At 46.2% G+C, this 14,327-nt stretch overlaps 1 protein-coding gene across 5 annotated transcripts in view; it reads right to left on the bottom strand.

The window, feature by feature from the left end:
• The window catches only part of SH3PXD2A (SH3 and PX domains 2A), a 395,650-nt gene that overhangs the window by 173,046 nt on the left and 208,277 nt on the right, over nt 1-14,327 (bottom strand). Inside the window, exon 1 of one of the 5 annotated variants that reach the window (XM_032786086.2) lies at nt 8,286-8,363. The exons of 3 other annotated variants lie outside the window; for them this stretch is intronic. In XM_032786086.2, coding sequence (XP_032641977.1) covers nt 8,286-8,287 — 2 coding nt within the window. In that variant the 5' untranslated portion in view covers nt 8,288-8,363. Of the gene's footprint in view, nt 1-8,285; nt 8,364-14,327 lie in introns of those variants that run through there. One more of the 5 variants, XM_075072792.1, reaches the window with a different exon arrangement.

Here is a 14,327-nt window from a genome sequence, read left to right as displayed (position 1 = left end):
CTTCCAGCTGTCCCAATTAGCCTGCCTACCTTAATTGGTTCCAGCAAGTTCCTGCTTGTTCTGGAACTGCCCGTTACCTTACCCAGGGAAAAGGGATCTACTTAATCTCGGACTAATATATCTGCCTTCGAACACTTTCCTGTAACCATCTGGCCTGACCCTGTCACAAAGGGTAGTTAAGCTCTGGAAAAGGCTTCCAAGGAGAGTCATGGAGTTCCCATCATTGGAAGCTTTTAAAAACAAGTTGGACAGACGTCAGGGACAGTCTAGGTTTACTTGCTCCTGCCACAGCACAAGGAGCTGGACTTGACGACTTCTTGAGGTCCCTTCCAGCCTGATGTTTCTATGATTAATATTGACACAAGTCAAAGCGTTTTTCCCAGCTCAGCCTTTTTGCATTTCTTAATCTGGAAAGTGATGTAACACAACCTCTTACCACGAGGTGGTGCTAGACGACAATAGATCCCCCAATAATAGCCTCTGTCACATGAGCTTCCACATGACAATAAAGGAGAGACAAAAAGTATAGCTCAAGATACAATCTATCAGGCTGTCAATGCCACATGTAAAAAAAATGGGAATAGAGTAACACTCGCCACCAAGCTTGTTACAAAGGTAAAGTATGATGCCGAAAATCAAAGCTTTTGCATTTTGTTTGACGTTTCTATAAATGGCTCAATTTGCAGATTATCTGTGGAATTCTACAGTTTTTCATGGGTTTTGTTTATTTGATTGTCTTTGCAAAAATCAGAATATCAAGGATATGGTGGTGAGTATTTACTTGTGCTGTGATGGCCTATCGGAGCCCCAGTCCTGGATCAGACCCCGTTGTGCTTAGATGCTGTACACACAGACCAAAATGGCAGTCCCTGCCCCACAGAGTTATGAAATGGGGATAGATTTCCTGAGAAATGTTACATTAAATCTTCCTCACTTCCACCAAGTTTTCCAAAGCCCTCTGCTAAGTCTGGAATGTGCTGGGGATAGGCTGAGCCAGGTAACTCCTATTCAAGTCAGTAGGTAAAATTCATGAATGGCTTAAGTCCCATTTCAGCCCACAGGCCTGCAAAGGTTTTCTTCTAGCCCTCTGTGCAGGGAGGGAATCATGCAGCTGAAACCCGGCCTAACACTTTGGAAATGCAGCCCTTTGTGCTAGGCCCAGCAAGGGAAGAACTGGATATTACGAGTCAAAAGGCTGCTCTCCCAGGAAAGTGCTCAGCAGAAGACAACACAGATGGGCTAAAATATTTAGGTCAAGATGTTAACATTTCTCAGCACTGGGGAGTGGAAAGACAATGAAAATGGGGACATCTTGAAAGCCTGTGTGACACAGTGGGAAAGCGTGTTGTATCCCCTCTAGTGGCTAGCCTGCCTAAGAAGACAAGAGCCTACTGTCGCTACTAGTTAACAGAGGTACTCCTTTAGTTCAAGCAGTAGAGCAAGGGTCGGCAACCTTTTGGAAGTGCTGTGCCGAGTCTTCATTTAATTCACTCTCATTTAAGGTTTCACATGCCAGTAATACATTTTAACATTTTTAGAAGGTCTCTTTCTGTAAGTCTATAATATATAACTAAACTATGGTTGTATGTAAAGTAAATAAGGTTTTTAAACTGTTTAAGAAGTTTCATTTAAAATTAGATTAAAAGGCAGAGCCCTCCAGACTGGTGGCCAGGACCCAGGCAGTGTGAGTGCCACTGAAAATCAGCTCATGTGCCGCCTTTGGCATGTGTACCATAGGTTGCCTACCCCTGTTAAGTAGAGGTTTGTGCTGCAGTGCGGAAGATCCCACCTTTAACCCCTGTTGATCACCCATATGAGGGGGTTATTGTAGCTTCATGTAAATGTTTCGTAGTAGCAAATATTGACCCCCTACTTGAAGGACTTTTACCCAGCTTTTCTCAGTGAGACTCACACTCTTGGGGCACTTATGGATTCCCAACTGCTCTGAGTCCTAGGTGGATGACCCTATCATTTCTCTAGATTTCACCACAGTGACCTAGGTCTCTGCCACCTCCAGACCAGATTACTGCCATGCAGTCTGTGCAAGGCTGCCTGCTCGGACAGCAGCTACAGCTGAGACCACATGCAATGGTCCAATTCTTTGTTACGCATGAGGAGCACAGGGCCCCATAACCTGCATTGGCTTTGATAGTCACAGTGATCAGCAAAGTTGGTGTGGCTTGCATTGTAGCTACTAGCAAGCTAGTCCTTGTCCTTTGCAATTGCTGGGATGAGCGAATGCTCTCTGTATCCAAGGCTTTAGGTCTGAATGTGTCTGAGAGCTGGTGGCTGGGCATCTTCGGGGACAAAGACTACTCCTTTCTGGGTTCTTGTACCAAAGTCTATTGTGCCTTAGCTCCACAGCCGCCTGAGGGGCTGTCAGCAAGCTGGATTTGTAGCTGAGGCTTAGGTTTCTGGACACCATTGTTTCAATGAATGTGGTTTTGTTTTCTATTCCTAGATGGGCCGGGAGCTCTCCCTGCATTTGTTCTGCTGGAACCTCCCAGGTGAGGTGGCAGATGCCCAAACCCAAGCCTCGGTTGTTGTCTTAGAAAGAACAGAGCACAAGCCCACATGTGTCCAGGTGAGGCGTTCGGCATTCCTGGGCCATCCCAGCATGACACTTGCCACAGTAGGAGCCACTGTGCAAGAGCCACTGCTCCCACCCAGCCTGGTGGTAGGCTGCCTTACTCTCTCATGTGACTTTTAAGGCATTTTCCTAAAGGCTGCCAAACCACGGGATCTCTGTATTCAGGGACGTTTGGGCATCTGCAGGCAAAGCTGGCAAGTGGTCAAGTCAGACTGTAAACCGCCCACTTGTGTGTCATTGAAGCCCCAGTACAGAACACAAGCTGCACCCGGGCTAGGCAGAGGACAGCTGGAAGCATGACGGATGGAGTCCTCCCATGCTGCTCCTCTAAGTGCTCCACTTGATTGCTTTTGATCAGAATCAGCCCCATATTTGGCTTCAGAGGAGGAAATAGGTTCTTGTCATCACACCTCTCCACTTTCTGCTCACCCCTCTCTCCCATTTCAGTATCTGTGGGGGGACTAAAGTCTGCAACCCTGGGGTATGTAAAGGAAAGGAGTAAGCAGGGAATGGGTTTCCACTCTTCTTCTTCTGAATAGCTGGGAGATAGCTGCAGCGGGAACCCCTGGCCAAAATTCACTTGGAAGAGGTTTAAATAGTCATGTGCAGGAGCCACTGGACCCAACTTGGCTGCAAAGATCCACAGCCCCAGGGAAATTATCCGCGCCTCCCATTTAGATTCAGGTCCTTTACAGTCCCTTTCCCGTTTAAGCAGCAAAGAGTCCTGTGGCACCTTATAGACTAACAGACGTTTTGGAGCATGAGCTTTCGTGGGTGAATACCCACTTCGTCAGATGCATGAAGGTAGTCACACTTTACCATCCTTCCCCCGCAACCCACTCTGTACTAGACCGTATTGGGGATGCTAAATATTCTGCACAACTGGCAACACATGTTATGCAGAAAGACACTGTATATCATAGAATCACAGAAGATCAGGGTTGGAAGAGACCTCAGGAGGTCATCTAGTCCAAGCCCCTGCTCAAAGCAGGACCAACACCAACTAAATCATCCAAGCCAAGGCTTTGTCAAGTCAGGCCTTTAAAAGCTCTAAGGATGGAGATTCCACCACCTCCCTAGGTAACCCATTCCAGAGCTTCACTGCCTCCTAGTGAAATAGTGTTTCCTAATATCCAACCTAGACCTCCCCCACTGCAACGTGAGACCATTGCTTCTTGTTCTGTCATCTGCCACCACTGAGAACAGCTGAACTCTATCCTCTTTGGAACCCCCTTCAGGTAGTTGAAGGCTGATATCAAATCCCCTCTCACTCTTCTCTTCTGCAGATTAAATAACTCCAGTTCCCTCAGCTTTTCCTCGTAAGCCATGTGCCCCAGCCCCCTAATAATTTTCGTTGTCCTCCACTGGACTCTCTCCAGTTTGTCCATATCTCTTCCATAGTGGGGGGCCCAAAACTGGACGCAATACTCCAGGTGTGGCCTCGCCAGTGCTGAATAGAGGGGAATAATCACTTCCCTCGATTTGCTGGCAATGCTCCTACTAATACACCCCAATATGCCTTTAGCCTTCTTGGCAACAAGGGCACACTGTTGACTCATATCCAGCTTCTCATCCACTTTAATCCCCAGGTCCTTTTCCTGCAGAACTGCTGCTTAGCCAGTCAGTCCCCAGCCTGTAGCAGTGTATGGGATTCTTCCTTCCTAAATCCAGGACTCTGCACTTGTCCTTGTTGAACCTCCTCAGATTTCTTTTGGCCCAATCCTCCAATTTGTCTAGGTCATTCTGGACCCTAACCCTACCCTATCTGGTCAGGATCATTAGATGTTTCTCATGTTCCTAACTGTTTAACTTTCCAGGCTTGGGAAAAGTTCAGCTGACTAAATGGGTCACCTTAAGAGCTGCCTAAAAGCAATGGAATAATCCATCCTGTTTTGATCCCCACTCCCTCTCCAAAGCTCTTCTTAAACTGTAACAGGTGTCATCCTCCCAGCCTCCGCTACCTGCATGTTTAAAACGGAGATTGCACATCTGCATTTTAATGCAACAGCAGATTATACAAGACACACAGAGGATCACACGTGCCTATCACATGCACGACTTGAGGCCAGATGCTGGAGATTTTCACTGTCTGCCTATTAAATATTTCACTCAAAAGGCCAGATGCCATTTCATGTGTCCTGGTTGCTCCTACGCTTGTCAGATCCCACCTATCTGTAGGAGAAAGAAATCCACAAGACACCCACCCTTCAGCCCCACTGCTATCACTCTCCCTCCAGCTTAGTCCTACTCACAGGGTCCTGAGATTACAGATGGGGTCCTATCCTGCAGAGTTAGCTGACCCCTGTTTCTCTGCTCCACCAACCCAGGGCCATGAATGCACTGTTTTTATCCCCTCCGTATGAAGTGTAAGGGATCCTACAACTTTTGGACAGCTAAAGACCTACAGCTGCACACAGACAGTGGGCTAGGTGGAGGCCACAGCATCGCTTTGAATGGAAACAGTGGACTGAAGCATTGCTGGGTTGAGTGAGGGCTGGGGAGGGGCACGCTTTCTGAGCTACACAGTCAGCACTTTGTAATGTTTCTGCTTAGCGAGGAGCTCTGCACAGGCAGGTTCAAACTCTTCCTGCAGGTCAAAACAACTACCAAAAAAAGTGTGTCAGTGGAAAACAGGATGCACAGAGCAATACTGAGCTAAGCTGAATAATAAGCTGGCTCTACCTACTGCTCCAGGGAGTCCAAAGACGTAGGGAGGAATTTACCCCTGGGGTCAGTCCCCTGACATCAACAGAGCTACTTCCAGAATGAGTCTGTCCCAGAACTTATACACCTCCCCTGAGATGGCTGACTTCATCACACTGAGCACCTCGCAGCAAGAAGGGAGAGTCAAAGCAACTTGTCGTAAGATCTATTCTGAGTTTGATCCCACCCACCGATGACCGGGATCTGTTAGTGTTACACTATCATCCGTGTTTCCCAGATGGCATCACTTAGATGCTCACAGATTCTAGTCCAGGAGGGACCATTATGATCTAGTCTGACCTCCTGTACGGTACAGGCCATAGAACTTCCCCAATGTTACACATTTACTATACAGTGTAAGGAATTGTGTGAGCGCAACTATGCTTGTTATCATTATGAACGCTCCCAGATTAGATTGTGGTGTTGCCATAACCGATTATAATACGCACCTTAATTTCAGCCAATGTGCTTACAGAAGGATGGTATGGAGACTGAATAGGAGAGAGAGGAAAGCATACAGTGCATTTTACACTTAAAGCAACAGCAGCTGCAACTCCCAACTGCAAAAGCGGTTTTCTTTTTCTTCCATTTCTTTATTTCTTAGTTATCTGTTCACCAACCTGAATTGGATCCACTACAGCAAGTGTATCTGATGCAGGTCTAGTCAGTCAGTCCACCCCTGCTGTCCCCTTCATCCTCCATGGAAACTTTCAGCAAACAAACACGGAGCTAAGTTTTGCCCTGATTGCACCCCTTGCAATGTCAGCTGGCCTAAGTCTGATCTCATGGCCATCCTGGATTAGACAAGCATCAACCTGAGATTCCTGCTTTTAAACTGAACTTTGTTTTATTATCTGCTCTGATTCCCCTATCCCCCCATCTCCATCTGTTGTGCCCAGTGACTTCAAAAGGTCTCCACATGGGTGCAGCAGTCAGTCTGCATGTTGTACATTGTGGGATTGGTCCACATGTGCTGTGCTCTTTGGGGCACGGAATGTCTCCTTTGTTGATTGTGTATGTGGGTTCCAGCACAATGGGGCCGTGATCGCTGTAAATCCTTTAAGTCAATGGAGTTGCTCCACTCTGGTATGAGATCAGAATCTTACATTAAAGGCATCATAAAGGGATACAAATGAAGGCAGACCCTCGCCCTTTATATGGGAGTTTCAGAAAGGGAAGAGGTTCATTGCTAGGCAGGGCTGGCTCCAGGCACCAGCTAAAGAAGCAGGTGCTTGGGGTGGCCAATACCAAGAGGCGGCCCTCCGGCCGCTATAGGGGCGGCATGTCCGGGCCTTCGGCAACAATTCGGTGGCAGGTCCCTCAGTCCCTCTTGGAGCAAAGGACGTGCTGCTGAATTGCCGTCGAAGAGTGGAGTGGCATGATTGCGCTGCCGCAACTTTTTTTTTTTTTTTTTTTTGCTGCTTAGGGTGACAGAAAACCTGGCTGGAGCCAGCACTGCTGCTAGGAATTCTGGACTGAATCTGAACCGGGTAATTCCTTGGGTCTTAAATTAACTCCATCCACATCAAATGTTAGAGCAAATGGCATTTCAACAACAAAATGCTCGGTGCCACCAACAGCTTTAAAGCAGAACCAGGAAACTCATCCCTAAAGCACCAACAATTGCTGCCTTATTTCTAATGATTCCCTTGGAGGCTCTTGTGTATCTCAGCTAAACGCAGTAACACAGAATTACACTTATTCAGACCATATGTATAAGTGCAGCAAGAGCCTGTAAAAGCTTAGCTAGCACAATAAACATTTGGAAAAGCACAGTGACCAGATTTATGGTCCTTGGAAACCTACCAACATGACCCACCAGGATTAGATGCTTAGGTTTTTTGATGTAAGCAAAAAGTAAATAAATAACTCCCCCCTCCCCTCCTCTCTGCAAAGGACCTCCAAAGCCCAATCCTGCATTGGAATATCACGTTTTTTCCATCTTTTCTGATTCCCCAAATGTGCTAGTTGAAATGGTGCACACAGGGCAGATCCTGGCAAGCAAGAATTTATTTAGCACCCAGGACTCCAAACCCACATCCCAGAACATACAATAAAACAAAGGGAAAAAAAGAAAGGAAAATAAGAGGGTTTGACCCTCAATTTCCACCAAAGGAAGGATTAACCTTGCTGCAGAAAGGGAGCTGGACTCTGCCAAATTCAAGCTGATTTTCAGCACTAGTTCATCAGCATAAGAGCAAACGGGTAACTTCAATGCTATGTACTGAAATGCAGTTCAGGGTGATGGTGGGTCAGGGTGGCTGCAAAATCACATTATTCCATCCCTGAGAAGCTGGAGTTGTTAAATCTTAAATGTTTATTTAAACAAAGCAATTTGGGTTAACAGGACAACTATGGAGTGGTGAGAAACAAAAGTTACTGTCATTCTCCACACAGAAGACACTGATTCCCAATCATTCCCCAGATTACTCAAGCATTTGCTCAACCGCTTTTCTTCTCCTTTATACTTCATGACAGTTGTGATGAATAATAAAAATATTTCACACTTACACAGCACCTTACAGCCAAGGAAAGTGCTTTACAAATGGGAATTAATACAGGCCACAGCGTCCCTGTGAAGCGTGTATTTATGATCCCCCTAACAAAGGGAGAAAACTCAGACACAGATGGGTTGAGTGACATACTCTGGGTCACACAAGCAGATCACTGGCTGTGCTGAAAATGGAACCCAAAAATCCTGGCTTCCCATCTCTTGTTCTAACCACACTTCTCTGTTAAAAATGTCTGGGGCTGAACCTTCTCTGTAGATGTTAAATGAAAGATGCATAAGAGGAGAGCGTATGGGACTGCTTTCAGGAGATTTGCCTCATTCATTGAGACAAAAGAGATGGAGCAGCTGAGTGTCCAGGTCCGAGGGAGTGCCTCACCGCCCACACATACCCACCCTGAAAATGTTTTTACAAGTTTAAGACAAGCCACTACATAAAGTTATACAAAAGGAAGACTTAAGTATGACGACAGCTTTACTTACATGAGGCTCAGTGCATGAAGCTGCCCTCGTTGTTAAAGAACCAGCTCAGACGCACTGCATGGCTTTGCTTATTAAAATACACAAAAAGGCTATTTGTGTTTATCCGCTGTTTGGGGAGGTGGGCCGTGTATTTCAGCAGAGAACAAAGGCTACATGGAACATTTCATTCTCCCTCCCACTTCTGTTTTTCACAATCAGGGACAGATTTACATAGGCAAGGCTTGGAATCAGAGCCAGTGATAACAGCTGAAGACAAAGTGGGTCCTGTGGGAGTAATGGATGCAACGAAGTAAGGATTAGGAATGCATGGAAAACCTAGCACACCAAAGAAAAGCCTTACCAAATCTTAAGGGGGAGGCCAGCAAGGTGAAGATCTGCCAGAAGCAGATGTGTTCATGTTTACAAATCACCAGGCATGACAAAGTTAAAGATGTGGAGCACAGAGTTTTGGGAGTAGGGAGGAAGAGAAGAAGCAATGTGTGTTTTCCATACCTGTCAGGAGTCCCACATCTAAAACCAGCCAGCTAACTACAGATGAACCTGACCATTAGGGAAGGTTTGGATCCAGGTCCAAACCACACCACTGCCTTCTATTGCTACTCAACATGTAGCTACCTCCTATGCAGTCCCCTCATGGCCAAAGATATCTGTGCAGCCCTCTACCTCTATTTCCCCTCTTCGGGGCCCCTTAAGCACATCACACATAAACTCTTCTTAAGTTTAGCAAAAAGTCTCCCTGGGGTTGGATTTATGAACATAATAAAATACTCAACATAAATGTTCTCAACTCCCCCATCAAGTCACTGTTCTCACTCTTCCTGCTGGAGGTCTCCCAGCCTTCCTTGCCTGCAGCCTCTTCCCTGAAAACTCAGGATTCTCCGCTAGAGCCTACTTGCTCCCAACAGCCATGCCCTCTGCTTAGTCCTCCCTGAGCATCCCCCCTCGCTTTGCTCTGTAAGGGAAAGTACCTGACTCCTACTCAGGTGTGGCTACTCAGTAACTAAGGTTAGCCTGCCCCAGGACTCTAGTCCTTAAAGGAGTAAGTCATTGTTGTGTTATAAGACTCAACCCAAATCTCCACATCCAAACCACGGAAATCTGAGAATCTGAAAACTACAGCTCAGGGACATGTCAAAAGTTAATTGCAATTAAGGAGTTCATCAGTCATGGACATAATGAATAAGTTATCACAGAATCATAGAATATTAGGGTTGGAAGGGACCTCAGGAGGTCACCTAGTCCAAACCTATCCCCCCTGTTCAAAGCACGACCAATCCCCAACTAAATCATCCCAGCCAGGGCTTCATCAAGCCTGACTTTAGAAACCTCTAAGGAAGGAGATTCCACAGTTATCTGGGAAGATTCCAAGGTTACCTGGGAAGGCAGCAGAAGCAGAGTGCAAATAAGATCAAGAGAGACCTAGAACTGACTCCAGAGAATGACCTGGAGATGGAATCTTCTAGTGGAAAAGCAGGAAGTTGGGCTTAGTCGGCATGGCCCTGGTTAATTTCTTACGTTCTTATAAACCTCACAAACTACTTAAGCACTAGGAGCTAGAACACTTGGAGCCATACATACTTATTTTTGTGAGCTGAAATACATGGCTTAGGCTCCGTAACAATCTTAATCTCCCAAAGTGCACTGTACTCCAGGTACATGTCCAGCATGTTTCAGGTGCTGGCATATCATAAAGGAACAGTGGATTGGCCACATGGGGGAAATTCCGATTTCTCCTATGCAACTGATTGAAGTTCATCTCAGGAGAGTAAACGAACCGCAACTTTAGGTGAGGTAGTTTGCACGTTTTCAGTTTTGTGGGATGAGTAGCCTATAGGGTAATATAGATCTGTTAACGTAAAGGTCCTCCTGGGAACCTCTGCCCTCAAGCAGTGTGTGTTTATTCGGAAGACAGGTGGATTTGTGGTAAAGCAGAAGACTTAGGGGACTCCTGATTTCTAGTCCCATGCTGACCTTGGATAAGATACTGAAACTCTCTGTACATCACTTTGCCCAACCAGCAAATGCTCAAAACATTAAGATTAACTTGCTCCTCTCCTATGCCTGTGACACCAGTATATGGAGAGCTCTGTCCCAGGGAGCAAACCATTTAGCCCTGAGCGTTGTTTAACCTGACCACTTACATGGATAACTAATTCAAACAAAGGAAAGTAGTTTAACAGCCCTAATCTGATGTAACTAGTAGTCAAGACTCCTGTGTTCTATTCCTAGCTCTGCCAATTACTTGCTCTCTGACCTTTGGTAAGTCACTTTACATCCCGGGCTTGTGCTTCCCCACCTCTAAAATGGAAATAACACTCCACTATCTCAGCGGCAGGCTGGGAGAATTCATTCATATTTGTAAAGTGCTTTGAGATCCTTGGATGGAAGGGCAGTGGAGTATTAGTGTTATCACTGCTCTTGCGTGAGTCATATAATGCTTCCTTCTCAGCATTATTCTCAGGAACAATCCCTGGGAAGATTTTGGTTCTACATAAGAAGAACAAAAAATGTTTTTTTGGCAGCTGGTGGCAAGAATAATCCTGTTTCCATATGTTTTGTGCTATTTAAAGGGAAACTGTACCTATTTTAAAAAGAACAGCTTTCTGCACTTTCAAAAGACAGGTGTTTGGTATCTGTCATCATGAAGAAACTCAGAAAGATACACTGGACTTCATTTTACGGTATCCTTGGACATTTCTGAGTTAAGGCAAATTGCGGGTGAGGCCTTCCTTTTTACCTGCCTCACAAAACCATCGATGACAAAACACAACAAAATCCCTTAGGAGTAAGCAATAGGATTTGTAATGACTTTCAAGTACAGCACGTTCATTGCAGGGCGTGTGGTTGCAGAAGGAGTAAGTCAGAGCAGAATTTCAACTATAGGGGGCAGTGTTTTGTGCCATGTTCCACTTACGTCAGACAAGCTTTTGAGGCTGTGATTGTATGGAGAGTGTTTGATGCTGCGTGCTCAGAATAAGTGCAGAAATAACATTCTAATCAGAGTGGATTTTTAAGAAGTAACTGGGGCTGCCACTGCACTAATAACATTTGGCTCTGTACAATGGTTGTGGATTAATGGTTGTGGATTTTAGGCAAAAGAAATGCATCTTAAATGTGATGTAGGAAACCAATTTAAACTCAATTCTACATCACTGGTTTCTTGTGCAATCCCTGTTGACTAAAGTGAGATTGCATGGACGTAAATGATGGTGAAATCTGGCCTGCAAAGGATTTCTACAAACTGTAGAGAAGGTTCAGTTCTACAGTAACACCGGGAGGGTGGAGGGAAGGGAATGAGGTGCACATTTAACAAACAAATCAAAGCCTTTTCTCTCTGATACTTGGTGAATGCCTCCAGCATATGGTCTGGAGAAGGTAGACTGGGAACTTCTTTTCTTCTAGTTTCATCATTCAATTCAACGGAAAGGTAGCATATTCAGTACTGACAAAAACAAATACTTTTTCACACGGTGCATAATTAAACTGTGGAATCCATCACCACAACAGGTTACTGAGGCCAACACCTTACGAAGATTCAAATAGGGATTCGATGTTCATATGTTTAACAAGATTAATCAGGGTTATAATTATTATTTAATTGCAGCAGCACCTAAGGGCCCCAGTCATGGGCCAGGACCCTACTGTGCTAGGCTCTGTACAAACACAGGACAAAAAGATGGTCCCAACCCTCAGATACTTACAATCTAAGCTTAAAACAAGAGACGACAGGTGGATATAGACAGGAGAACACAAGGAAAGAGACGATACCTGTCTGCATGATGGGATTCTCAGCACGCTGGTCGCCTGACCATTCTCAAGTTTTGTGTAGGCATCACGTCAAAGGAAAGTTTGAAGGGGGGATTTGAAAGACAAACATGAGTTACTTTTGAGAATGTCTATGGGGAATTCATCCCAACCACGAGGGGCAGCCTGGGAGAGAGCATCTAGGTGCTTGTTCGAAAATGTAACAAGTGGACGAGGAAAGTTGGCATCATGAGCCAATCAACGGTAGGAGTCAACATCTTGATTATGAATGAAAGAGAATAGGGAGGGTGGGGATAGGCTGAGAAGAATCTTGGAAATGAAGACAAGCACTATAACAGTTAATGCTAATGTGGAAGGCAGATAAAATCTCATGTTTCGTGGCTTAAACCTGTCTCTAACTCATAGGGCTCAGAATGAGACCCTCATGAGGGTCAGATTATCCCACATTTCCCAGCTGTGAAGTTTCTTACACCTTCTGATAAAGCATCTTGAAGCTATTCACTGTAGGAGGAGTCTGAACTAGATGGATCATGAGTCTGATCCAGTCTGACAATTTCCGTGTTTACCTCAGGTTCTCACAACAAACATTTTGGTGGCCTCAGAGTGCGGCCACCAACTCTCGCTGGTGGCTGCTCTGATAAATTTTCGTAAAATAATTATCTCTAGGAAAAACAAATAAATATGCACTTATACATGTCCAAATCATTGTCATTTATTTATGTAGGGTTTTGTTTTTTTTGAAGACTCAATAATAAAAATAATGCACAGTTGTATTTTGGTGCCCTGGCCCCCAATAGATCTCCCTGGTCCCCACTGCATCTCCTGACCTCCCATTACCCCTTGGGGCCTCACTGCTTTCCCCCTCATTGCCCCAAACTCTTTTATGCAGCCTCACACCCCAGCTCACTCCACACCTTGCCTCTTGACCACGGTATGGCCGGCCCTCCTGAAGCCCTGCCACCTTGGACTGAAGCCCAGAGTGGGAGCTCCATGGCTGGAGCAGAAGGGAGCTGGGGGGCTGAAGCCCAGGGTCCCACTGCTAGAGCCCCAAGGCTGAAAAATCCACACCTCTGAGCAATGCAGTTAAACTGACCAAAACCCAGGTGTAGACAGGTCTCCTGTCAACCTAGCTACTGCCTCTTGGAGAAGTGGAGTACCTACACTGGCAACAGGACTCCTCCTGTCGGCGCAGGTAGGGTCTACATGGAAGCACTGCAGTGGTGCTGTTGTAGTGGTTTATTTGTAGACACACCTTCAGAGTGTCACAACTAAACAAGAGGTGGAACAGATTGTTTAGCATAAGTAGTAACTCATATTCTACAAGACCATTCAATGTGAAGTGGCCCGTTATTACCTCTCCAGTCACAGGACAAAAAAGGGGGTTACAGATTGTTGTAATAAGCCCTAAATTCAGTGTCTTTTTAAGACCATGATTTTCAGAGTCAAGCAGAGTTCTGAATTTAAGCTCCCAGGGTCTTGTTAGAAGGCGTTGTGTAGGTTTCTTTTGAAGATGAGGACAGAGAGGTCAGCTATAGAGTGACAGCTTTGTGAGGCATGTTCGCCCATGGCCGACAGGGTGTTTTTGTCTTTTATCATTTGCCTGTGTGAATTCATTCGAGAGCGCGGTGACTGTCTGGTTTCAGCAGTGGGGCTGTTACTGGGCACCTAGTGCGCTGGATGAGGTACACCATATGTTGAGACAGGCATGTGTAGGACCCAGGGATCTTAGCAGGTTTGTTGTGGAGGGGAAATAGCCCCTCAGGATTGCTATGGCACTAGGCCCAGCATGAGACTTTCTCCAGTTGTGCTCTCAGTGCTCCCGCTGCTGGCACCCAGGCAGGTGGAGCAGAAGGAGGAAGTTGCATGGCTGGAATGCAGAGAGGTGAGAATTGGGGGCGGTGAGGGGAATGACACTGGCAAAGGAGGTTGCAGGGGCTGGAGTGTGGGGGGAAGTGGGGGGTAGGGTTTGGCAGAAGAGGAGGGGAGGTGGCAGGGGATGATAGAGGTGATAGAGATATAAACAAGGGAAGGAAGGAGCCACGTGATGGGGGTGTTGGATAGTAGCTGGGGGGGCAGGAGCCAGGCGATGGGGATGTTGGACAATAGTTGGTGAGGGGGGGACAGGAGTCAGGCAATTGGGGTGTTGGATAGTAGCTGGGCGGGGCAGGGGGCAGGAGCCAGGTGATGGGGATGTTGGACAGTAGTTGGTGGGGGTAAGGGGGAGCAGGAGCCAGGCAACTGGGATGTTGGATAGTAGCTGGGGATGGGGGGGCCAGG

Source organism: Chelonoidis abingdonii, chromosome 16 (genome assembly GCF_003597395.2).
Source record: "Chelonoidis abingdonii isolate Lonesome George chromosome 16, CheloAbing_2.0, whole genome shotgun sequence".
Taxonomy (NCBI): Eukaryota; Metazoa; Chordata; order Testudines; family Testudinidae; genus Chelonoidis; species Chelonoidis abingdonii.
This window is presented reverse-complemented; position numbering and strand designations above follow the sequence as displayed.